Here is a 24,764-nt window from a genome sequence, read left to right on the forward strand (position 1 = left end):
AGGATTAGTTACCGGTACGTATTAATATCACGGTCTCCTGATAGAATTGGCAACGTCACAAGTGGTGTTGTTTAGTGACATACGTCCCATAAGATAACATGGCAGACAGGTGACATCAGCTCATTAATTCACACTTTATTGATTTAAATGTATGAACATAAATTTATTAAAATATTGAAAATAAAACATAGAAATTAAAACCAAAACAATATGAATTAAAAATCTTTATTTGTACATTTTAAGCGGAGTCAATCAATCTTTGTAAATACACAAATACCATTAGCGGCTTCCAAACAGCTGTTACGACACCACTTGCGACGTTGCCACTTCGAAGTCGAAGGCCGCGGCGAGTTAAAGGCGGCCGTCGTGATTAATATACGTATACGTAACGTGTATCGTAGCTCGTTTGAATATTCATGCAGCCGTTAAAAAATAATCAGTCAGAGGGGAGTATTATGGGCTATGGGACACCCGGTATGGCGATATAACAGATTAAAGGTCAAATTTTCTCTTCAGTGTCATCTCCAATGTTAAGCAGGGGTATCGACGATCGAAGCTCAATAGAAAGCTTTTTGAGCCAAATACTTGGCATTAGATCTGGATTCTTTCATTTTTCCAGCTAAAGGGGCAAATCTAAGCCCAGCCAATCACGCTCGATTCAGCGACAGCCCCATTCCGATTCCGCCATTTTACCCTCCTTTTGTGGTTACGGTTACAGCTCAGCGTTACGCGTTAGCGATCGTAGCCAAGTCGAAGTCTTATTCTTTCTGATTGATCTAGTTCTGTCCGTCAGTAAAACTTTGATTAAATTTAAACTGATAGATGCAGTGATGAGTTTATCCTAAGACACTCTTAAACTTTACTATCGTAGCCTATAACGCTTGCGGAATTTGAAACTAAGTTAGGCTACGTTCAAGTTTGCACTATGATGGATAAAGTAGAAATGAGTTTGGATGATATCATCAAAACCAGCAAACAATTTAGAAATCCACGCGGTAGAAGAGGAAGAGGTTCAAGAGGAGGTGGAGGGTTTCGTCGTGGAGGAAATAGAGTAAATGAATCTGGAGGTGTCAGCAAAGTAAGAAATACCGGTTCTGGAAGGAGAGGATTTGGGGGGAGATCTCCTTTCTCAAGAGTAAGTCTGACAATTCATAATTTCATCATAGCCATAGTAGGCCTACTTTAAATTTATCACTTTTATGACTTAGTTCAGGACACCTAGGCCTATAGGAATGTTCATGTGTTCAGTAGGCCTAGGCCTAACAACATTTTAAGTTGGCTTTCGAGTTTTGGCTAGGCCACTTGTGTGAACCTGGCAATAACTCGGCAATAAGAAGTGCACACGCTCGCTAAAATCTATTGCTGGCCGTTTTGCGGAAAAATACGTCCGTGAGCCATAACTTATTACCGATGATGCCAACCAGCGAACACATAACAAAATAGAAGCGCTACTTGGAGCGTGGCAGTCTGACTAGCCGACGAAACGGACAAAGATGGCGGCACTAGCCTAGTCCCGGCGTCTGCAACGCCTGGTCGTCTGCTGTGCTTCGAGTCAGGGTTGTTTACATAGGCTTTGTTTAAATGTAAAAATACTTCTGTATAAAAATTACTTAGGTTTTTCTGGAAGTAGGCCTACATTGTCGTATTACTATATTGTTGGATATATCTTAAAGTAAATCGATTATTTTACTGTATTATTGGCGACATAATTTATCTAATGAAAACCTTTATACTTAAGTTCCTATAAATGAATTATTCCCAACTGATTAGACAAGCACAAATTCTTTTAATCAGAATTTTTTTAATCAGAGTTTACTTGGCTATTTCCAAAGTTTAATGGTTTAAGAATCGTTAAGGTTGATGTTAGCCTCCGGATTACCAATATACCTAGGGCCTACACAAACATAATTACTCTAATGATAAATTAAAATAACAATAACCAGCATATGTAGTCCTACTCTGGACGGATAAAAAAAAGAGTAAACTATAATAGGGGTCATTCCATATGAAATCAACCAATAAAAAATTATTTTCAACCTGACCATCTTGGATTTTGATGGAATTTTTCATACTTGTAGTATTTTGAGTCCTGAATCCAAATATGTTTTTTAAAAAAATCTATCTTTTATAGTTTTTATGATATAAATATTTGAAAATGGTAAAAATTGGCGTTTTTTACCGTGCGCGCAAATCTAAAATGTTGTCTAGGATGAGTTCTATTAATCCTATCAAGTTGTACAATGGCTCATTTTAAAGAGGATTCAAATGCCTTTAATCTGATACCAAACTCAACCTACTTTGGTAAAAATGAATTTTTTTTGAAAATTTCAAAATATGTTTTTGAAAAAAAAAATTAAGATAGGCCTAGTGTTTTTTGAAAAATTTGAAAATTAGATATGTTAAAGAATGTAATCTAGTAAGTACATTATAAAAATTTCAAAATGGGATGATAATGGGATCAGCAGTTATGATAAAAATACTTGACTATGGTTCACTGTTTCCAAGCATTTTGGCGCATACAGCGTGTAAGTACTAACCTAAATGTATCATTAAATAAGAGTCTATTAATTATATGATTAAAATTAAAAATATCTGCCTATATTTGAATTATGTATGTCATATTTTGCTATAATAAACTAAATCTAGCAAGTAAACAACATTATTCAAGTTAACAGAGTTTCCGCCAACCTTTGAACAAACATGGACCAATGGGTTTTGGTTCAGGTTCCTCAGTCTTTTCCAGTTAGGCCTAGTTGTGTTGCAACCATTTACTGTAATCAATCTTTAAGTCTGCCTTTTCACTAGGCTGTAGACACTAGTCAGCCACTAGATCTGTGCAAAATCACATTGAGAAGCACTTTACGTTTACACTATCAGGTTGCAGCGACCCATCTCGGCTGTAGCGACTCGGTCTTGAGACAAGAGGAAAGACTGACAAACATAAGTTAGACCTGTGTACCTGTTAAACAAATTACAACTTCTCAAGACCGGGTCGCTACTGCCAAGGTGGGTCGCTGCGACCTGATAGTGTAAACGTAAAGTGCTTCACAATGTGATTTTGCACAGATCTAGTGGCTGACTAGTGTCTCCAGCCTAGTGAAAAGGCAGACTTAAAGATTAATTACAGTAAATCGTTGCAACACAACTGGAAAATACTGAGGAACCTGAGCCAAAACCCATAGGTCCATGTTTGTCTGTCTTTCCTCTTGTGACAAGAGAGAGAGACAAACAAGCATTGATAATTTTGTCACACAATATACTGTGATCAATCTATTTAAATCCTGTAGTAACCTTATTATTGATACATAGATAATATTCCATGATAGCCTAATTATTTAGTTTTGGGGAAATGTCTGCTCATAGGTAATAAATAATGTATTCTTACTTTAACAATTAAAATTTTTTTAGTGAAAACTGATTTGTGGATTTAAATACCACAAACCACATACCACATTTCTGTATAACTACTATTTTGATATGTTAAAAATTAAAAAAAGTTACGGAGAATTTTCAAAATGTCCGTCCAGTTATTTTTTAACTTTGCAAGGATATTTTTTAAAATATCATAGCAGTCAAATAAAGGAATTGGATTATGGCTGCTAATAATAACTAAAGCTCAAAACATCTGTTTTCATTAGAAAAATCATTTTAAAAAATAACACTTAAACTCAAGTATTTTTTTTTTCATGTCCGGGAAATTTTGCTCCAGAACTAAGGGTCGCGACGCCATAAGTAAGGGTCAGCAAATTGGGTAATTTTTCTTTTTTTTTAAGTTATTACTGCTTATAAAGTAATCAAAGCAGGTATTTTCTTAATCCCAGATAAATGGGCTATTCAATTATGGTTTTATGTCATAAATCATAAACTTACTGGGTTTGCTGTAGACATGGAAGTTTGGACGACTTTTTTTTACTAAAAAATTTCAGTGAAAAATAAGTATTTTTAATTTTTTGTAGAACCATAGTATGCACTGTTAAATATTTTTTTTTAAGTAGAGTATTTATCTGGGAATAGAAAATTATAATAAACATTATCATTTAAAGATAAAATTAATATGAAAAAAAATAAAATATGAAAAGTGGAAAGTTTGTTCAAAGTAGCCCCCATGTTCAAAGGTTGACGGAAACTCTGTTAACTTGAATAATGTTGTTTACTTGCTAGATTTAGTTTATATTATAGCAAAATATGACATACATAGTTCAAATATAGGCAGATATTTTTAATTTTAATCATATAATTAATAGACTCTTATTAAATGATACATTTAGGTTAGTATGTACACGCTGTATGCGCCAAAACGCTTGGAAACAGTGAACCATAGTCAAGTATTTTTATCATAACTGCTGATCCCATCATCATCCCATTTTGAAATTTTTATAATGTACTTACTAGATTACATTCTTTAACATATGTAATTTTCAATTTTTTCAAAAAACACTATCTTAATTTTTTTTTCAAAAACATATTTTGAAATTTTCAAAAAAAATTCATTTTTACCAAAGTAGGTTGAGTATGGTATCAGATTAAAGGCATTTGAATCCTCTTTAAAATGAGCCATTGTACAACTTGATAGGATTAATAGAACTCATCCTAGACAACATTTTAGATTTGCGCGCACGGTAAAAAACGCCAATTTTTACCATTTTCAAATATTTATATCATAAAAACTATAAAAGATAGATTTTTTTAAAAAGCATATTTGGATTCAGGACTCAAAATACTACAAGTATGCAAAATTTCATCAAAATCCAAGATGGTCAGGTTGAGAGCCTTGTTGATTTGATATGGAATGACCCATAGAAATTAAAACTGGGCTTAATTTAAGTAGTGTCACACGTTACGAAGTAAATTATTTATAAAACAATAATTGAATTACCGTAATTTATGAAGAAAATTAATAATTCTTTTGAGTCTAGAATCAAATAAGAGATTTATAAATCTTAAGTTATTGTCATTCTTTCTGTACTGTAGCTAGCTTGAAATACATTAGAGGTAGGTTAAGTAACCTGCCTGCTCTACTGGTCTCACTTAAACACGGCTTCAGGCTGTGTAATGATCACTCAGGGGTTGATTTTTAAAATGTCGATTACACAGTAAAAATTTGTGATTTTTTCTCATTTGTATTAGAACAAAAACACAATCTGCCTCATTGTTAATTAAGAGGAACAGACCATGAATTTATTACTGGCAAAGGTGAATGTACTGTTGTAAATTGTAATTATAGGCATATGGTACAAACTAGCCTATTCGACCTATTGTTTGGTCCAGAACATAAAAATTCAATACTTGGAAAATAATAGTGAAATTCCCCAAATTTTAACACAAAATTAGATATCTAGGCCTATTTCTATTTAGGCCTACCTATTTATTTTTTTTTTACATTTCATTAGGCCTACATCATTTGACAGGACATAAAGTCATATAGGCCTACAGGATACTACTAAAACTAAGACATAACAAAAATGTCTTAACTTACTAAATTATTAATCCAACTTAATGTCCCTATTTAAATACCATTCGATAGGAAAAACAAATTTTGTCTTTAACCAGGTCTTCAGGGTGGATCTGAACTGTGTATTACAAAACAATCAATATTTTTTATGCGGAGTGGTAACTTATTGTACACTTGTGGGCCCAGAGACGGATTTATACGTATTTCCCCCCTAGGCACTATCCTTGGTGCCGCCCCCCTTCATATTATGTTTCGTACCTAGGACCGAAAATGAGGTTTTGCCGGCTCGTAGTTTTTTAAGTTCGGGACCAAGTCAAGAGCTGCAAAACCCTTTCGACCCGTGGTACAAACGCCATTTTTCATCACACTATACAAAAATTGAGGGTCAGTTGTAATTTTCACACCATAAAAATGCACATTAACAGTTAACACAACTACAACTTTAAGGTTAGGTAGGCTATGTGAAGAAATAGGCCTAATCTAGAGGAACCAGCAAAAATATACTAATAAATAGTTGCTAGGCAGCGATGACATAAAATGCATATGGATATTACTTGTATACTTTATTTTGTACATTGTTTTAAGTAAGTAAGCGAACAACTGGTTTTGAGACCCTAGGATCGTAAAAACCAAATCGGTCCCCAATGACGATGACAGCTGCCATTTCGGTCCTGAACAGCAATTACATCTAGCTTCCAGTCTCCAATTAATGTTTTGTAAAACTGCTAAAAACATCTTAGTGTGGTTAAAAGTAATTAGTTTTTAAATATAAACTAAGTCTAACCCATTTAGAGTGTTTATAAAAGAACACTGCAAGTTATTTTATTATTTTAATTACAGTTGAAAAGGTCTACCATACCACAAACATTAAAATACAGTAGCCTACCTACTTGAGTTGAATAAAAGAAATAACGACTTTGAATTTATATATTTTCACATAAATATCTTTGTAAAGTCTTTATTCTGAGTCCCTACAATGGTTTCCTCCTATTTTTAACCATTATAAACTCATCTATCTCATCATTACCCTTTGACTGTCGTTTTCCGTCACCACCGTGCTGTCACGGTCGCGCCTACAGTCGGCGGACTATGCAGCGGCAGCGGCCGTAAGCAGCGCACTTGTAAGCGGCGGCAAATGTAAGTGGCGGCACTCGTAAGCGGCGGGAAAAACGTAAGAGGCGGCACTTGTAAGCGGCGGCAAATGTTAGTGGTGGCACTCGTAAGCGGCGGGAAAAACGTAAGGGGCGGCACTCGTAAGCGTTGGCACACATAAACGGCGGCACTCGTTTAAGTACCCGATCGGGAATGGCCGCACTCAACGTGTTAAGCAAGTAGGCAATATTACATTTGGATTACTCATTTGCCAGTCAATTCTGCAATGTAATATAAAACCAGGGATAACGTAACATTACCTAATAAATAAGACTTTTAACTTAGTTATGTTATTATTTACTTATTATTACAGTAACGAGTCAAGATTAAATGGAAAACTTCTGCTTTGTTTTGATTTCAAAACAAGTAGGTAGTGATTTATTGTAATGTTTAATAATCAATACAGTAGAACCCCTCATATTCGGCCTTGGTTTTACCGGTCCTCTGTTTATCCGGCCCCTTCCAGGAAGCCAATATCAAAATTTTGTTTCTCACAGCTTAAAGACTTTAAGATGCAGCCACTAGTCTTTGTGACTGCTCTATCATACAATAAATTATTCTCATTATTTATCTGTTTGTTTATACATTTATTTGCTGAGTCACTATATACTCAGTTGAGCTAGTAGGCCTAACCTCTGATCAGTTGGTTGGTTATTCCCAAAGTGGGGTTAGTACAGTCCCGGCCACGTAAAGAGAGAAAATGTCCAGGTAGACCCGGTCAGGCCTAATCCGCCGTTGTCAAAACATAGCTATTGTTTTGAAACCGAGGGGGCGCGCTACCCCATCCCAGCGGTCATTGCTACAGCCTCCCTTTTAATTCTTAGAAATAACTCGGGCCAGTACAAATTCTATAAATCGAACGGGTGATCGCCTATAATTTAGTGACAGGTCATTTTATTCACAAAGTGAAGACGAATATCACAAAATTTGAATCGCAATTCTACGTCGCTTCGTTGATTGGCTAGTCGATGTTGAGAAGCAGCAGGCAATGACCGCTGAGGTAGCAATGACCACTGGGAGATTCCTGGGATGGGGTAGTGCGCCCCCTCGGTTTCAAAACAATAGCTATGTTTTGACAACAGCGGATTAGGCCTGACCGGGTCTACCTGGACATTTTCTCTCTTTACGTGGCCGGGACTGTACAGTACGAGTACATTAATTTTTGTATTTCACAAAATGGTTAAGAATGTTGAGTAGAAATGCATGTACCATTTAAGTCCTAATGATTTTTAAGTACAATTTATTGTCATTTTTACCTCCAATTAATAGGTTTTGTTACCTGGAATCATAATATTTGTACATTCATTACTTAATGACTTTAACCTACAAATACTTGTTTTCTTTTTACAAACATGTTTATTTTTCTAAAAATGGTCCCAGAACTGAATTAAATTATACTTTTGATTGCATATATTGATTACCTGTTATTATTAGGTATGAATTATCATTTTCATAGTAGGTTGGTTTATCCGGCCAAATCGTTATCCGGTCAGGGGCTTGGTCCCGTGGTGGCCGGATATGAGGGGTTCTACTGTATTTTGTATGAAGTGGAATAACCTCAACGGCCACTCTTAGAAATCAACCTGGAAATAAAGATTAAATATGTTAGGTTCGTACCTAGGCAATATTTATGAAGTAAGTATAGTACTATGACAAGTTCCAATGGGTGGAAAAACAATATTGTTTCGAGGGGATTTTAACTAGGTTCAAATCTATTCACTGTTCACTGTTCCCGGTCGTTTCTTGGTGCGCGTGCCTTCTTCGGTGGACCTGCGTGCGCAACTACCCTAACCGCGTCACGTGTCTTTGCAAGTATTTGTAGCGGGCCGCTACATCCTCCCCCCCCAGTGGGTTGCTTTTTTGGGGTTGGTTTTGAGGTTGGGAAAGATGAGTGGGTGGTTTTTTTTATTGTTATTTATTGTGCTCTTCGTGAGATTGTCTCGTTCTGACATCGTTGGTGTGTTAATGTGTCTCAACAGTTTTCTGCACTCCTTTTGGTTTTGCTCATTTGAGGTCATAATGTGTGTTGGTGCTTCTTGTAACTATTAACTATTTTTTTTACCTAAACTAAAGGTAACTATGGTTTTGGGAGTTTCCTTAATCTCTGATCTAAAATGTGGGCGGGCATATATCAGTGGGCATATAATGTGGGAAGGGGGGGGGATCAGTGATAAATTGAATTATATTGGGGTTGATGAAGATCTGTTTGCTAGTGAAGTTGGATATATGGTTGAGGTCGAAGCATTTTGGAAGTCATTTTGTAACAATTCAATGGAGACGACGATGATGTCATTGATGTCTACAAGGCCGCGGGAAATGTTCATGATTTTGCCGTGATCGCGGACGACGACGATCGCGTTTCTGTAACCGCTGCAGTCAATGATGATGTCTAAACGTACGGTACGTGGAAGATTTCATGAAAAATAAAAATTTGCTAGTTTGAATTTTTTATTGCTGCATAATTTCTTTACTTGAAAACACCACATTATCATAATACTACTTTAAGACAAAGACAGGGGTTGGTGTAGTATTATTCAGAAAATTTTGTTAAGCTATAACAATTGGTATCGGTATCAAGAATCGAGAATTGATACATTTTGGTATCAACACGCACTAATTGTTGAAAAAACTAGTCTTGAAAAATCTGGAATTAGTCTTGAAAAGTCTGGAATTAGTCTTGAATTTTATAATGGAAATAAACTAGACACCCTGAATTCAATATTTTCAATACGGTAATACTTTTTTAATAGAATAATTTAATTTCCACCATTTGTTTTTCATTTTATCTAAATGTCAATCCCTTTTCAAACCATATATAGTAATTAATTGTCCATGCAGACCAATAGGTAATCAATTTAATACAATATATAATATAGAAATTTCAAATAACATAATTTCATGTAAATATATAATAGCCTAGGCTATAACTTTTGTAACAAAATTGCTTCAAATTCAATATAATTTTATTTAAATAACTTTTCAAAATTATAATATAGCTCTATAGCAAATGAAATTTGTTATAATATATATGTGTAAACAGTGGCCTACAATTTTATGTGATTAAGTCAGCATTGACATATGTGAGTGCAACAATGCATCAGACCATCATCACTTCCAATAGAGACAAGATAGTATGAAGATGTAAATTGGATACTACATATTTAATATCAACATTTTATAAAAAAAAGTGCATTATTCGGACAAAATTAGTGGAATTTGTTGAAAGAAGACCCATCCTTGTTACGAACATTAATCATTTATAACATCAAGAATTTTACTACAAAGAAGACATCAATTTTGGTGAGATCACTCCAATAGACATTTGTACTCAAATTCAAAGTCAAGAACTAATAGAAGCTTAACTTATTCAGAACTATTATTAATTCAACCAATCTATAATTCGAACATACTTTATTTTTTTTAAAACAAAATTTAATTAGGCTTATATCACAACATTAAATTCAAATGCCGCTCGATCACCCCACCTGAGATAAAGATCCTTGCAGTAAGTTATAACTCTTGAACCTAAATTAAAACCATTGTAATAGGCCTAGCCTAAAGATTTTAAAGTAAATTCATTTCCCACTGTTTGTACAATTTATTGTGAACCGTTTTCTTTTCTTTTACTATCAGTTTTGTATTATAATTAATAAATTTAAGTTTCGATGTTGTACATGGAGTAACCATTGTAGTCTTAAGTTTAAGGTTGATTACAATTTTATTCCATATTCAAACAATACAATATTATTGTGATTGATTTTGTCAAAAAATAACTACATCCTAATTTTGGCAACATTGTAGTTGACAAGAGACAACATTGCATGCTATAATATTCCGGAAGGTTATTGAAGTGTTGACGATTGTTGAAGTTTGATGGATGAAGTCTAGTAATTGCTGGTGAATTTTGAAGGTTGCTGAAGTTTGATAAGTTTCTTGAAGTAGGGTAATTGTGAGTTGTTGTAATTGTTATACACTGAAGTTCTTGAAGGTGTATTGTTGTGACATAGTCTCTCAATTAGCTCTTGACCTCTTACTAAGTACGGGGCTCTAATTATATTGCTGATCGTCTCTTTATGTTGGATGAAATGCGTTGGGTTTTGAAGTTGGTGTCTGGTTGATGATACATTGTTTTAGAGGTGAAATTGGAGATTGTTTTGATTGATTTTTATTTATTTTGGTTTTTGTTATCACTGATATATATTCCCTAAATATTCTGAAAAATTGATCGCAACTACTCTACTTAAAGATACTTTTGATACTTATAATCTAAAAGATTTTATTAACAATAAAAGAAGGTGTCCTACCTGATTAACAATTAAATTTAATTTACTGAGGGAAAAAGAAAAATATATATATACTAGCTGACCCGGCGAACTTCGTATCGCCTAAGTTATAGGTTTCCCCTAAGATAGACCGATGGAAAGAAAGTACCGTTACGTTTAATTTTCAAGATGATCTCGTTCGCATCGCTCAATCACGTCCTGGTTGAAGTTCGTTCGCTACGCTCACTCACCTTTGGGCTGGAGCTCGTTCGCTACGCTCACTCACCTTTAGGTTGGAGCTCGTTCGCTGCGCTCACTAGCCTTCAGGTTAGCTCGTTCGCTACGCTAACTCGCCTCCAGGTTGAAGTTCGTTCGCTACGCTCACTCACCTTTGGTTTGGAGCTCGTTCGCTACGCTCACTCACCTTTAGGTTGGAGCTCGTTCGCTGTGCTCACTTGCCTTCAGGTTAGCTCGTTCGCTACGCTAACTCGCCTCCAGGTTGAAGTTCGTTCGCTACGCTCACTCACCTTTTGGTTGCAAATTAGCTGTTGTCATAAATGTAAAAGAAATAATAGTGCTGCACCCTGTTGGTAATCCTTGTAACTTTAATGCTATTGAACATCATAGAACAGAACCAACTTGTTTAATTGAAACAGCTGTTAAGATTCATTAATTCCATTCCTCATAAGGTTAACATGGGAAACTCCAGAGCCACTGGGGCGGAGCCCTTTTAAGAATTTCGAAACGGGAAATAGTTTACGTCCGATTCACATACCTACAGAATTTACACACCAAATTTCATAACGATCGGTGAAGTCGTTGCAGACAAACACTGTGACACGAGAATTTTATATATTAGATATATCTAATGTTTTTCTACTTAAATGCTATGTATTTGATTGACTGGGTGGTGTATTACTAAATTTATATTGATTTACTTGTATTTATTAACTAACTAGTTGTGACACACATTTTATACTCTTTCGGTTTGGATGCTTATCGTGGTTGTGATTCTTAGCCTAGATGCAAAAACTGTATTTAACCTCAAGACCTAGGTTCTTGTAAGTTACCTCTTTAAAAATAGTAAAAATGTAAGTTGGTGATGAACTTCAATATAAACTGCTGTTCCTGTATTGAAAAAGGCTGCATAGTATCAATTTTACAATTAATTTAGTATTAGGCAAATTTAATTTTAGAATTCAAATTACGTTTGGATTAGTCAACACTTTTGAGATACCTGAAAATAGTTTCTTTTTGTTCACTTAGATGTTTATTTTCAGTCACCAGGAGATATTAACAGCCGTTGGCAGCACGATATGTACGACGGACCAGCGTTCAACAGACGCACTGCAACATCAGGATTGGCTGGTGGTCCTACAAAACTTCTTGTTTCCAACCTTGACTTTGGAGTATCCAATTCAGACATTCAGGTCAGTAGACTTATGGCGTTCTGTATTAGTGAGGAAATATCACCATATATAAAACATACTCCCTTAGTAGATTAGTCATCCTAATGGAACAGCTGAAGCCAATTTGATTGTTAGTTCTGTACGTCCAACTACATAGGTTATGTTTTGTTTACAATTTGTTTCTTGTTATTGCAGTCATTTGAAACCTCGTTTAACCTAATAAAACGATATAATCATAAACAATAACTGATCTCCTAGTTATATAACCAAACAGAAAAGAAAAAATCGTGAAAATAACTCTAAAATAATAGAAACAAAATGTTGTCTACACTAGCGATCAGTGTGGACGTACATGAACTAGAAAACTAACCTGCATCAATAATGGCCTGGTTCTACGTCACTAGACAGCAAAAAACCTTAGTCGAATCAACTGCACCAGTTTAGTTAGAATCACGTATTTAACCTTTTTTGATGTCAACTAACAGGTCTACCAACATTCATTTTTTTCCAAAATGAAATATGTATGTCTAACTTATATGTATAGTTTTCATAATTATTGTCGTGTCGGGTTGTAACTGGTATGGAAATATTTAGAATTTAATACCGCATTATTTGATGCAATTTAATATTATACTCCGTATATATAAATATATATAATGCGCTTTTTACGTTCACCGGTTTAGAGTCGGACACTTCCAGCATTCTACTCCGTGGCAGCGCTTGTCGCCCGGTGACTGCTCGAACATTGGATTCCCGCCCAAAATTACGCGCTTTCTTTACTACCTTACCTACCCGTTTTGGTTATGTTATGTTACGTCTCCAACTCTTCATATTGTATGGTACCTAGTTTATGAAAGTTATTAGTTTTTTCGCTGTGATTCATCATGAGTGCTTCAAGATTACAATTAATTGAAGAAGCGGTGAAGGAAGTGAAAGAAAAGAGACTGAGCATAAGAGCTGCGGCAGAGAAATATGGTTTGCCGAAATCTACTAATAAGCGACCATGTTACTGGCAAACATAAAGGCACCCACAGAAGGCAGCCAGTATTTACTACAAAAGAAGAGCAGGTGATGGCAGCCCACATTGAGAAGGTGGCGGAATGGGGATTTCCGTTTACAAGACTAGAGATTAGATTTCTAGCAAAACTCTACCTAGACAAAGATGGAAGGAATGTAGAAGTATTTAAGGACAATTTTCCCGGTGAGGATTGGGTGGATGGCTTCATGAACAGGAACCATGATCTTCGTCTGCGGATGTGCAGAAATATAACATTTCGACGAGCAAAGGTAAGAAAATTTCATAACTAGGCCTTCCCAACTAGGCCTACCTAACTAGGCCTACCTAACTAGGCCTATCTAACTAAGCCTACCTAACTAGACCTATCTAACTAAGCCTACCTAACTAAGCCTACCTAACTAAGCCTACCTAGAGGGTTCTCAACTCGTCGAAGAGTGCAATCTCTTTGATGCTCGCCGGCCGTGCGACTGGAGAACTACTTCCACCCATGGTCTGCTACAAAGCAGAACGTCTGTGGGACTCGTGGGTCGTTGGGGGTCCAAATGGGACCAGATACAACCGGTCGAAGAGTGGGTGGATAGATAAGACCACATTCACCGATTGGTTTAAGACCATCGTTTTGCCTTGGGCCCGATCCGAAGAGGGCACCAAGGTTATGATCGGTGACAACCTGTCCACCCATTTTTCACCAGAGGTAATAAACCTTTGCAGTGAAAACAACGTGTTGTTTGTTTGTCTTCCTCCTAACGCAACACATCTGTTACAACCGCTGGACGTTGCCTTTTTTAGGCCTCTGAAACGTGCCTGGAGGGACATCCTTTGCAAATGGAAGCTAAATGCGGATCGTCGGCTCTCCAACCTGCCAAAAAACCATTTTCCAACCCTCCTGAAAGAACTGATGTCTGCGATCTCTTCAAACGCTGCGAAAAACCTTTAAGCGGGATTTAAGGCATGTGGAATTGTACCATTAGATGCCCAAGTGGTTTTAAACAAACTACCAACCACCACACAACCAGAAACTCCGACTAAAAAAGCCAAAAATTTGGTTGGAGAAGGCGTCATCGAGTTACTATCAAAGCTCAGATATGAAGCACCAGGCGCAGGCAGAAGGAAGGTAAAAAAAAGACTCAATGTTACACCAGGGAAAAGTGTATCCCAAGATGACGTGATTGAGAACTCAATCCCTACAACTTCTACTGACCTCCCATCTGACTTGTCTCCACCCAGGAAGCAGAGGAAGCGGAAACAAATCGAAGACGAATCAGAGAGCTCAAACCCTGATGACAATCTTCTTTCGCTAAAGGAATTCTCAGACAAATTTAATGAAGATCCGCCAGAGGACGCCGAACATTTAGTCTTCAAAGACCCCGAGGTCGGCGATTGGCTATTAGTAAAGTTCCCCGCAGTGGCGTAACAGCCGCCCCCGCGGTGCGGGGGGGCCCGCGAGGTTTAGGGGCCCGCGAGGTTAAGATACCCTTTTCTCATAAAACCGTCCGTAAAACCGATCCTTTGTTCACGAATGTTTTTCTCTCCTGACAAATTATAAATAAAAAAACGATGTGTTGGTAGATACTTTTATTCTGCCAAATCTACTAAAGTTTTATCTTTTAATTAACAATATTGTTAACGAAACGCCAACGCTCACTACGATCACCCGACGATGTGTATTGTCAGTGTGGTTGTGTAGCTTCATGCTAGCGCTAGGAGCTGTGTGCCTGCCTGCCGGCCTGCCGCCGCGCCGTGGCGACACACACTCGGAGCCAGCCTCTCCGCCTCCCCCCTCCCCCACTAACCGCTCACGTGTACTCAGCTGACCGTAGATCACCTGATTTTGGAGATCCATTCCATGCGGATTTCCATGTGGAAATTTTTTACAATTTTAAAATTTATGATTTTTAATATGTAATCGTTGAAAATATTATCTAAAAGACACTAAGAAATTGATATTTATAATAGTACTCTATGTGTAAATAAATACCCCCGCCGCAGTAAACCTGCCAACTAAGTGAATTTCCATTTGCCTGGATTGATTTTTAATTAATTTGTTAAAATAACATAAGTAGTGCATGTCGCGAGAGTTTCTCAATCAGGTGTCATGTCATTAAATTGGGCTAATTTAGTGAAGCACTAACATTTACAGTCGGGACCACGAAAGTTTGCAGTTGGCGGCAGCCAATCACAAGACTAGTGCGACGTTGCCACATCGCCCTTTGACGACACTAATTAAAATACTAAACAATATTTTAAAAACAGCTGGTATTATTCGATTTGGCAACACCGCACTGCCCTCATTGGCTCATTTGAAGTCAAATGGTAAATATGCTACTCCCTCAACTGCAAACTTTCGTGGTCCCGACTCAAATTATAGTTGGAAGCTTGGTTGAGTTTAGTAATGAATGTGAATGGTGGAGTAATGGAGTAGCCCATATATATTAATCACGGACATAACTCCCAAGTTTATTATCACTGTGACAGTGACAAAATATAAAATATGTTTCAAGGACGACTCTGGTCGTGTGGTTGAAGAATAGGTAAATACTTGATATTGCTAGAGACCATCCTCTGCCAGTCTGATCGTGTAGGCCGTATGCCTGCCGTCACCTACGTCATGTGATAGTTGTGGTGTGGTGATGGTTGTGGTATATAGTGCTGTGGTGGGGAATGGGAGGGGTAGTAGGGGGCCCACACAGACATATTTGCGGGGGTCCCGGGGAAATACTGTTACGCCACTGGTTCCCCGGGAAGAAATCAGTAAAGTTTTATGTGGCCCTTGTAGAGGGTAAAGCCATGGAACTATTTGTAAGATGTGCCCGAAATGTGGAGAAAGCCAGTTTCAAGTGGCCAGATCCAGAAGACAGGTGTTTCATAGACTATGACCAGATCGAAAGAAGGCTCGAACCACCGAAATTTAACTACAAAAATGACAGGCTTGTCTCTTTTTCCTTTAAGAACTCGTTTTCTGGATATAACGTTTGTTAAAGACTTAACGTAACAACGGCTTCTACGCCATTTTGTGCCTAGTGTCAATTTTTCAAATGTTTGTAACAACGGCTTCTACGCCATTTTGTAGGCCTAGTGTCAATTTTTCAAATGTTTGTTTAAACTTTAAAACCATATACTGTACCCGTAATAAATAATTAATTGTTTGTTTGAACTGTTTTGTTTAATATCCTAATCTGTTGTCATTGACTATTACAACTCCACATGTATTTATTTATGCTTTTGGTTCCTATTTTATCTTAATCTATGCTTAAAATATTGAACCCCTTAAAATGTGATGTTATTTTAGAGTTCCTTGACTAACTTACCTTACTAACAACATTTTACACGTCATTGATATGTTAAAAGACATCAGACGACTCAAAGCACTGTCCAAAACCGGACAGGAGAGGTTAGTTTGCAGGATTTTAGCATTATTAAATACGTGTCCGACTTAACCCCGATTGGGTGGGTTGACCCGGACACTTTATTTTATTTTATATTTAATTAATGTTAACATCTAAAGAAAGATCTGGGTTAAGGAAATAATAAATGAAAGACGCTCTTCAAGATGGTAATATTTTTACTGTCGATATTCAAAACACAAAGTCACTATAACCTAAAAATAGCAAAAAAGTGTCCGGATCAAGCCTGATTTACGGTATTTAGCTTTCAGAATGTCTGCTCATATAGTCATAAAAACAGGGTAAAAATGCTGGTTGTTATCTTCTGGTCGCGCATGTGAGCTTAAGTTTGAACAAAAAATGAAAAACTCATATTGTATCAGAAATTTTTTACAATTTTAAAATTTATGATTTTTAATATGTAATCGTTGAAAATATTATCTAAAAGACACTAAGAAATTGATATTTATAATAGTACTCTATGTGTAAATAAATACCCCCGCCGCAGTAAACCTGCCAACTAAGTGAATTTCCATTTGCCTGGATTGATTTTTAATTAATTTGTTAAAATAACATTTATGTTTATTTATAATGGCTGACGCCAATACGTAAGAAGATTAAGATTTTGATACAATTAAAAAAAAAAATAACAGATGTAAAATGTGAAACAATTCAGATCAGTTACAAGTAATAACATTTGACAACAATAATTGAACAACATATACAAATAACGATAAATAGCAACAATAATACAAGTTAACAAACAGGAATAAGTTAACAATAACAATTTCTAATTCAAGAAAATTTTTAATATGAATTTGTGTGCAAAAACAGAAACAAAATTTTTGCATGAACCATAACAAGCAAATTAACAAACCAAACATAACAGAAAAAATGCGAACAATCAGCCGTGATAATTTAACAAAACCAGATAGGGCAGGTAAGAAAATTTGCCTAATGAAATTTTGTGTTTTGAGGGTCAAAAGTAGAAAAACCAATTTTTACCCCATAAAACCCCCCGTAAAGCCCCGTTCCCATGGTCCGATCATGCTGGATCGCGAATTCATTCAAGTTTATCCCGCTTTACACCTTTAAACCAAATTTCATCAAAATCGGACAAAAATTACTCGTTATCGCGTTCACGGACGTATATATATATATATATATATATTAATAAATGAAATAAATAATTAAACATTTAGTACCCTTTTTTTAAGTTATTAATTTATTGAATAAACACAATTTTATACATATATAAAAATTTGAACAAATGGTGTTTTTGGCCTCTGGGGACATCAAAATGAAAAAGTAAATCGGTCCCGGGTCTAGGTCTTACCTACGGTAATAGCTACTTCCCTATAGGGAAATTCGCTAATAAAAAGCCTATGTTAACCCTATCCTCCAGGTTAAAAATGTCAATTAACTTTCCAACTGTTATGTTCCAGGAGCTGTTCACAGAGTTTGGCCCCATACGAAGCGCCAATGTAAACTATGACAAGTCTGGGCGATCCATGGGTTCAGCCAACGTTTTGTTCGAACGCAGATCTGATGCTGTAAAAGCAATGAAGCAGTACAACGGTGTTCCATTAGATGGTGAGTAGGAAATACCTTAGATGCAGCAAATCTGCTGACTAGGTGAATTTCAATCTGTCCCATTAGATTCTTAACATATTTCTTTAACCTGTCCCCTACTATTCCCTACTATCCCCTAGTAGTGTGCATTTTTACGGACGGTTAACTTGTAGTCAGTTGAAATCTTATTAGGCCTACCTGTATTTAGAAGAGCAGTTCTAAATATAATAAGTAAGCATAGATTCAAGTTTCAACTTTCCTGATATGCAGGCAAAACTATTATTATACACATAACAGGGTGTCTAGTAGTCGGTAAAAAGGGGAAAGTCTGGATTTAGTATTTAATTGAATTACAAAATGTTCTTGAAAAGTCGGGATTTAGTCTTAATTTTGATATCAGTCAGGAAATTTCATGACTTTGCTGCATTCGCACTAGACGATGATCACGTTTCCATGACCGTGGGAGTCGATGATGATGTCTACATGGCCGCGGGAAATGTGCGTGATTTTGCCACAATCGCTGACAACAACGACGTTTCCGTGACCAATGATGATGTCTACACGGTTGCGGAAAATGTGTATGATTTTGCCGCAATCGCAGACGACGACGATGACGTTTCCGTGACTGAGGGAGACGACGATGATGTCTAAACCTCCGCAGAAGATGTTCACGATTTTGCCTCGATCGCGGACGATGATGATGACGTTTCCGTTACCAAGGGAGTCTGTGATGCCTACGCCCAAAATGGCCGCGGGAGATGTTCATGACTTTGCCGTGATCATCGCAGGAGTCAATGAAGATGTCTACACGGCCGTGGGAAATGTTCACAATTTTGTAGCAATTATAGACGACGACAATGACGTTTCCGAGACCACGGGAGACGGCAATGATGTTTCCGTGACCGAGGGAGACGACTTTGATGTCTACTCGGAGTGGTAGACGCTCATGATTTTGTCGCGATCGCAGACGTAGACGTTGATATTTTTGTGACCGTGGGAGTTAATGATGATGTCTAAATGGGCTTTGGAAATGTCCATAATACAAGTTTTGATGTTTAGTATTTTTCCTCTGTGCCTTTACTTCACCATCACCTCCAGTCTTGCATTGCCTGTTGAAAGTGATTAGCTGACAAATTTACTACTGACTGTCTTTGTACTTACTACATTGATATGTTTTTAAAAGTTTAAATTAAACAATTAGTTAGCCGAGATTGTCTCCCGTGATATACTCTAAATGAGTATAGTAGTAGCCTACATGTCTGTCACTTGCCAATTTGTATCTCAATAGGGGAAAATTACAATCAGCAATAAACATGTAGTGGCTAAATAACCTAAATACAGACTTGGCTATCTCAATAGGGGAAATTACAATCAGCAATAAACATGTAGTAGCTAAGTAACCTAAATACAGACCTGGCTATCTCAATAGGGGAAAATTACATTCAGCAATAAACATGTAGTGGCTAAGTAACCTAAATACAGACCTGGCTATCTCAATAGGGGAAAATTACAATCAGCAATAAACATGTAGTGGCTAAGTTACCTAAATACAGACCTGGCTAGTTAGATAGAATTTTTGCAATAGATTCTTGTTCTTGTTCTTGTTGTGTAACCCTAAATAAGGTTGTAGCAGAGGGAAAGATATTTAAAGCTGCGGAAAAAAAATAATTGGAAGATAGGTGCCAAGATGGAGTGATATTGAATTGATTGAATGATTGAATTGATTGAATGATTGAATGTGATTGGAGAGAAAAGGAGAGGGGAGAGTGTTTGCTCAACCACGGCGGGCGGTTGAGTTGAGCATGCAGCCCGGCGTTGTAGCTTGCAGATACTATACCAAATAGCGTGCCGCTATGTGTTACAAGATTATATTTTAAGTAGTAAACTCAATATTCTCCCTAAAAATAATTGTTCTTCTTAGACTTGTTGTAAAGTCCTGTATTTTTAAAGTTTTCTTATCACCATTATAATATTATTACTACTGGATTATATTAAGTTAACCACCTTTTTCGCAGGACGACCAATGAAGATAGAACTGACCACCACGGATGTTGGTCAAGTGTTAAACAGAGTGTCTGGCGGGGGAGGGTTTGGGGGCCGCAGAGGAGGTGGTAGAATGAACCAACGCGGCACAGGCGGAGGCAGAGGTAAAAATACTAATACTTTGCAAGAATGTTTTGAAATATCAGAGAGCACAATTTTATACCATAAGAAAGTAGTGTTGTAGTACTGTGAGTAATTTTTATTTTATAAATTAATTTTTAGCTTCTATTTATTTATTAAAAAATTGAAGAATATGGACCTAATCTGTGACGTAATATAATCTACTCTCTATATACAGGGTATCCGGTCATAGTGTTAAATAAAATTAACCGTCAAACTACATGGTAATAGTGATTGAATGATGCCTATTTGAGGTTTCCAACTCAAACAGTAAGGTAATGAAAGATAAATTAGGGTAACAAAATAATAGTAGTTTTTATAAGAAAATCTGTATTACTATGTAAGAGTGACATGTGTTGTTAAAATAAAGGTCACTTTTGAAATCCTCACAAAAGTTAAACATTTTTTTGACAAAAGCTTAATAAATAATATTAAAATCCTTATTTCTAGGTTGCAGAGATCCGCTGAAGGTATCAAATATGATCTAAAACTTCTCATCAAATAAGCTTTAAAATGATGTATAATAACCTATAATTACCATCACAATGCATAGTGAAATTCTTGCATCATTCTGAAAATATATGGTCAGGCTAAAAATAAGTTATTTAAAGAATAATTGAACAATAGTAGTTTTCATCACTAGGAGCAAAAATGGCTCTTTTTGGTACAGAAATACAATTAAGTACCAAAAAGACACTTTCGCTCTGTGTGATTAATAATTATTTTCATCATACTGTGTAAATAACCTTCATATCGTTACAAAATTAGACCACATAAATGGAGGTTATTTTACAAAGTCGTCATCAATGTTTACATCTTCAAATATTGTGTGATTAATAGCGTTTTCATAATGCACTGATACAATTTTAAGGTTAGCAAAGCGAAAAATTTACCATATTTCCCTATTTGAAGTTTTCCAAAAACGATGATTTCGCTGATGAATTAGAGAACTAAAAACGGCTGCTTTCTGGACGGTATGATGAAAACTAAGTGCAAAAGACCTTAACATACCCCTTACCTTGAGTGTAAATTTGTTTGGGGACCATGAGCATAGGCTACTAATAGTGATAAAATTATTGAGACATCCATTTACATCCCTAGTTTCATTGAAAAATGAATATAAGTAAAAAAAAAAAACAAGTACAGCAATTTTGAAGTCTGGACCAATTACATTGGTAATTTTTATCGGGTGCGCACCAAACTCTAAACTGGTACATTAACCAATAAACATTATTATACAAAAGAATGACGGGATTTTAAATGGTTATTGCTTGGGTACTATTCAAGGTAACTACCAAATTTATTCATTCTTATTATAGCAATATAAATTTTTTTTATAAAAAACTATCATGTTATAAAAAAAAAGTTTGTTCGCTTACTGTTTGATTTAGGAACCTCTAAACATCATTCAATCACCATTATCATGTACTTTGAAAGATAATTTCATTTAACACTTATGGTCGGACATCCTATACAGTGATGAGGAGTAGTCAACAAATAAAACTCATAAATCAAAGACATAAAAATATTATGATAAAATTTGGCCTAGTTTGTTAAACAGAACGGTTGCACGTGATTTATGTATATCAAGACTAAAAGCTGACCATAGTTTGTGGGCTTTTGATCTGACAACCGCTCATCATCCAAGTAGAATATCAATAAACTAGCAAATACAGACTTAGGTGTAAAATAAGTAATTAATTGTTCTATTATGATCGGCTATATGAGTTGACAGTCCTTAATTGCACATCAAAGTAATATATACTTTATTTGACCTAGGTTTCCGCCGGGGAGGAGGTGGTGGAATAGGCCGAGGCGGAGGAAGAGGAGGAGGCAGAAAACAGCAACCCACCCCTACAGCAGCAGAGCTTGATGCACAGTTAGATGCGTACGTTAACAAGATAAAGTGAAATACTGTACTACACAAATTGAATGGAAATTCTTTGCTATCTGCCATTTGGATTAAGTTATCATGTATCATAATTAAAATACATGGACTTCTCTGTTTATAGGTTTCTAAAGGATTAAGTTGTTTCAAAAAATGCAATTGTTTTATATGTTTTTGTGCAATATCACCTGAGTGGTTATATTACTCATTTTATATTCTCATTAGTCCATATTCAATTTGTCAACAACTAATTTTAGACTATAAAGTTTTTATGACCCTACCTGAGTACAGTGTAATTTGTTGCCTTTTATAGCTTTAGTATTAATTATCTCTGACTATTAATACAACTAGACATCCCATCCCCATGTTAAATGTTATGACCCATCAAATCCGTCAACAAAAGATAAGGTATAATTTTAAAATATAATTTTAGACACAAGCACATTCTGTGACTGGCTCACACAGCCACGTTCATTTTAAATAAAAAATTGGTGACAGCTAGTCCATATAGATGGGATGTCTACTTCAGTATCCAATAGTCAATGGTATATCTAATTTATTTTGCAAAGAGACAAGTTATGTAGTTTTTATACATATGTTAGTCGGGGGTGTAAATTATTCTTTCTACGTAAACCATACTATTTTAGGAGGTAGGAATGATGCAACAAAGCAAATAAATCAGATTTTTCTTCAACTGAGTATGCAAGAATGTAAATATTGTAATTTGATAACAACAAAAGTAGACCACTAGTACCTCGTAGTAGTTGGTAGTTTGCTTTTTGTAATAAGCAAATCATTTTGTTGGAAGCTTACATTACTTTCTACTTTCTTATCCGGGACAGTTTTTCATTTTATTTGCCGTACACATCTCTCCAAGCAATATAGTTTTTATTATGAATAATATTTTAACATAAAAATAATCGGGAAGCAAAGCAACTTAGCCTATTAGGAAATTGTAAATAATTTTGATACAGTGACTCTTGTACATATTTATATTTTTAAAGTTCAATTTTATTATTTATTTAATTTTTATTCTAAGCAACCTTTAAACCCCCCAAATAAATAAAGCTGGTTCATATCAAAGGAATCTTCGAAAATAACTCCAAATTTAACAATCTCCCTTAATTGTAAGATTCATGGTACAACTAACCGTGTTATGATTTGAAAGCAAGAATCGGGTCAGCACAATAATAACAATGTTTAAGCAGTATTCCTCCTACATAACAAGTCTTCTTAAGTCTTACAACTCACAATCTCTTTATTTTACTTTTGAACTGCAATGTGTTTATGTGGATCATGTTATTATTTTTCTACATAATGCATTTGATATTTAGTAGTTCATTATTTAATACTTATGTATCTTCCATTTATAATTACGATCTTCAACTCAGGACAGAGGAGTTCTCGCTTAATGAATTTCAACCCATAATGGGAGATCTATAAATTTATTTAAGGACAAGATTCTTTAGCCATACTACTTACAGGTTAAATCTCCTACCCGAGATACAGGTGTATTCACTAAAGTAGTAAATATATTATGCCTACTACTAGTAAAGATTTTACAAACAACAAAATTGTTATATTTTTTTATCTGTTGTTTGACTTTCCTAATAAATTGCAATACAAGTGCAATACTAGTAAAAAACGTCATTGCCAATAAATCTATGTAGGTCATATTTATCATCTTATCTGTTTAATTGTAGTTTTAAACTTTATCATGGACAAGAGACTAATCCAAAATAGAACAAAACCAACATTACAAATAAAAGTTCTTCTTTGTTTAATTCTCTTGTAATGTGGGGCATGTGTTTTATAATCATATTGAGTAAACTGACTAAACAAAAGTATATGCAAAGTTTATAAGGGGAATTTATTTGTTTTCATAGCAGGTAAGTCTCCTTTTGTAAAAATGAATAAAGGTGGTCTATGAGTCAAACCATTTAAAACCCTATTGACCAAAGTATATGAGATTTTGTTGCAACATCTCAGTGCATTTGTATATATTAAATCTTTTAAATACAATAATTTAGTTTTCTCATTTCATTGTCCTATAACCAAACCTCTTAAGTTTCACTCAAATATGTTTCCACAAGCAGATGAGCTTGTGACAACCCCAAGCCAGTCCCAGATTTAACATAACGCAAAAAAAAATTTATTCAAAAACCATACTTTAAATTTAAAAAAGAATTAGAAAGAAAAACTGATTTTGATTTATAAAATTACTTATTTGCCGCAATGGCTAGTGACTTTGATGATGTTCCGTTATCGTGGGAAATTCTCACAATCTATTTGCCATCATGGGTGACGATGAGGATGTACCCTTGATCTTGAGAGATGTTCACAATTCCGTTGTGGTCGCAGGGAAGCAGTGGCGGCTCTTCCATAAAAAATCTCTGTACCTCTTCTTCATTTTAGGCATAAGCACATGAAATTGCTACCCAATTCCCCAATGCAATGGAGCACAA

The 24,764-nt window shown here is 35.6% G+C and overlaps 1 protein-coding gene across 1 annotated transcript; it reads left to right on the forward strand.

The window, feature by feature from the left end:
* Positions 1–594: 594 nt before the first annotated feature.
* On the forward strand, positions 595–23,927 carry LOC128986558 (THO complex subunit 4-like). Its single transcript, XM_054406986.1, has 5 exons — positions 595–1,135; positions 12,147–12,296; positions 18,122–18,269; positions 20,264–20,395; positions 22,191–23,927. Exons 1-5 carry the CDS (start codon positions 926–928, stop codon positions 22,319–22,321), a joined length of 771 nt encoding a protein of 256 aa, XP_054262961.1. The 5' UTR covers positions 595–925; the 3' UTR covers positions 22,322–23,927.
* Positions 23,928–24,764: the final 837 nt, after the last annotated feature.

This window comes from Macrosteles quadrilineatus, unplaced genomic scaffold (genome assembly GCF_028750875.1).
Source record: "Macrosteles quadrilineatus isolate MER2022 unplaced genomic scaffold, UCM_ALF_1.0 Scaffold_2__2_contigs__length_208266976, whole genome shotgun sequence".
Taxonomy (NCBI): Eukaryota; Metazoa; Arthropoda; class Insecta; order Hemiptera; family Cicadellidae; genus Macrosteles; species Macrosteles quadrilineatus.

Coding starts and splice junctions, on each gene's coding strand:
- LOC128986558 (XM_054406986.1), top strand. CDS start 926: ATGATGGATAAAGTAGAAATGAGTTTGGATGATATCATCAAAACCAGC. Junction 18,270..20,263: donor CAACGGTGTTCCATTAGATG/GTGAGTAGGAAA, acceptor CCTTTTTCGCAG/GACGACCAATGAAGATAGAA. Junction 20,396..22,190: donor CGGCACAGGCGGAGGCAGAG/GTAAAAATACTA, acceptor TATTTGACCTAG/GTTTCCGCCGGGGAGGAGGT.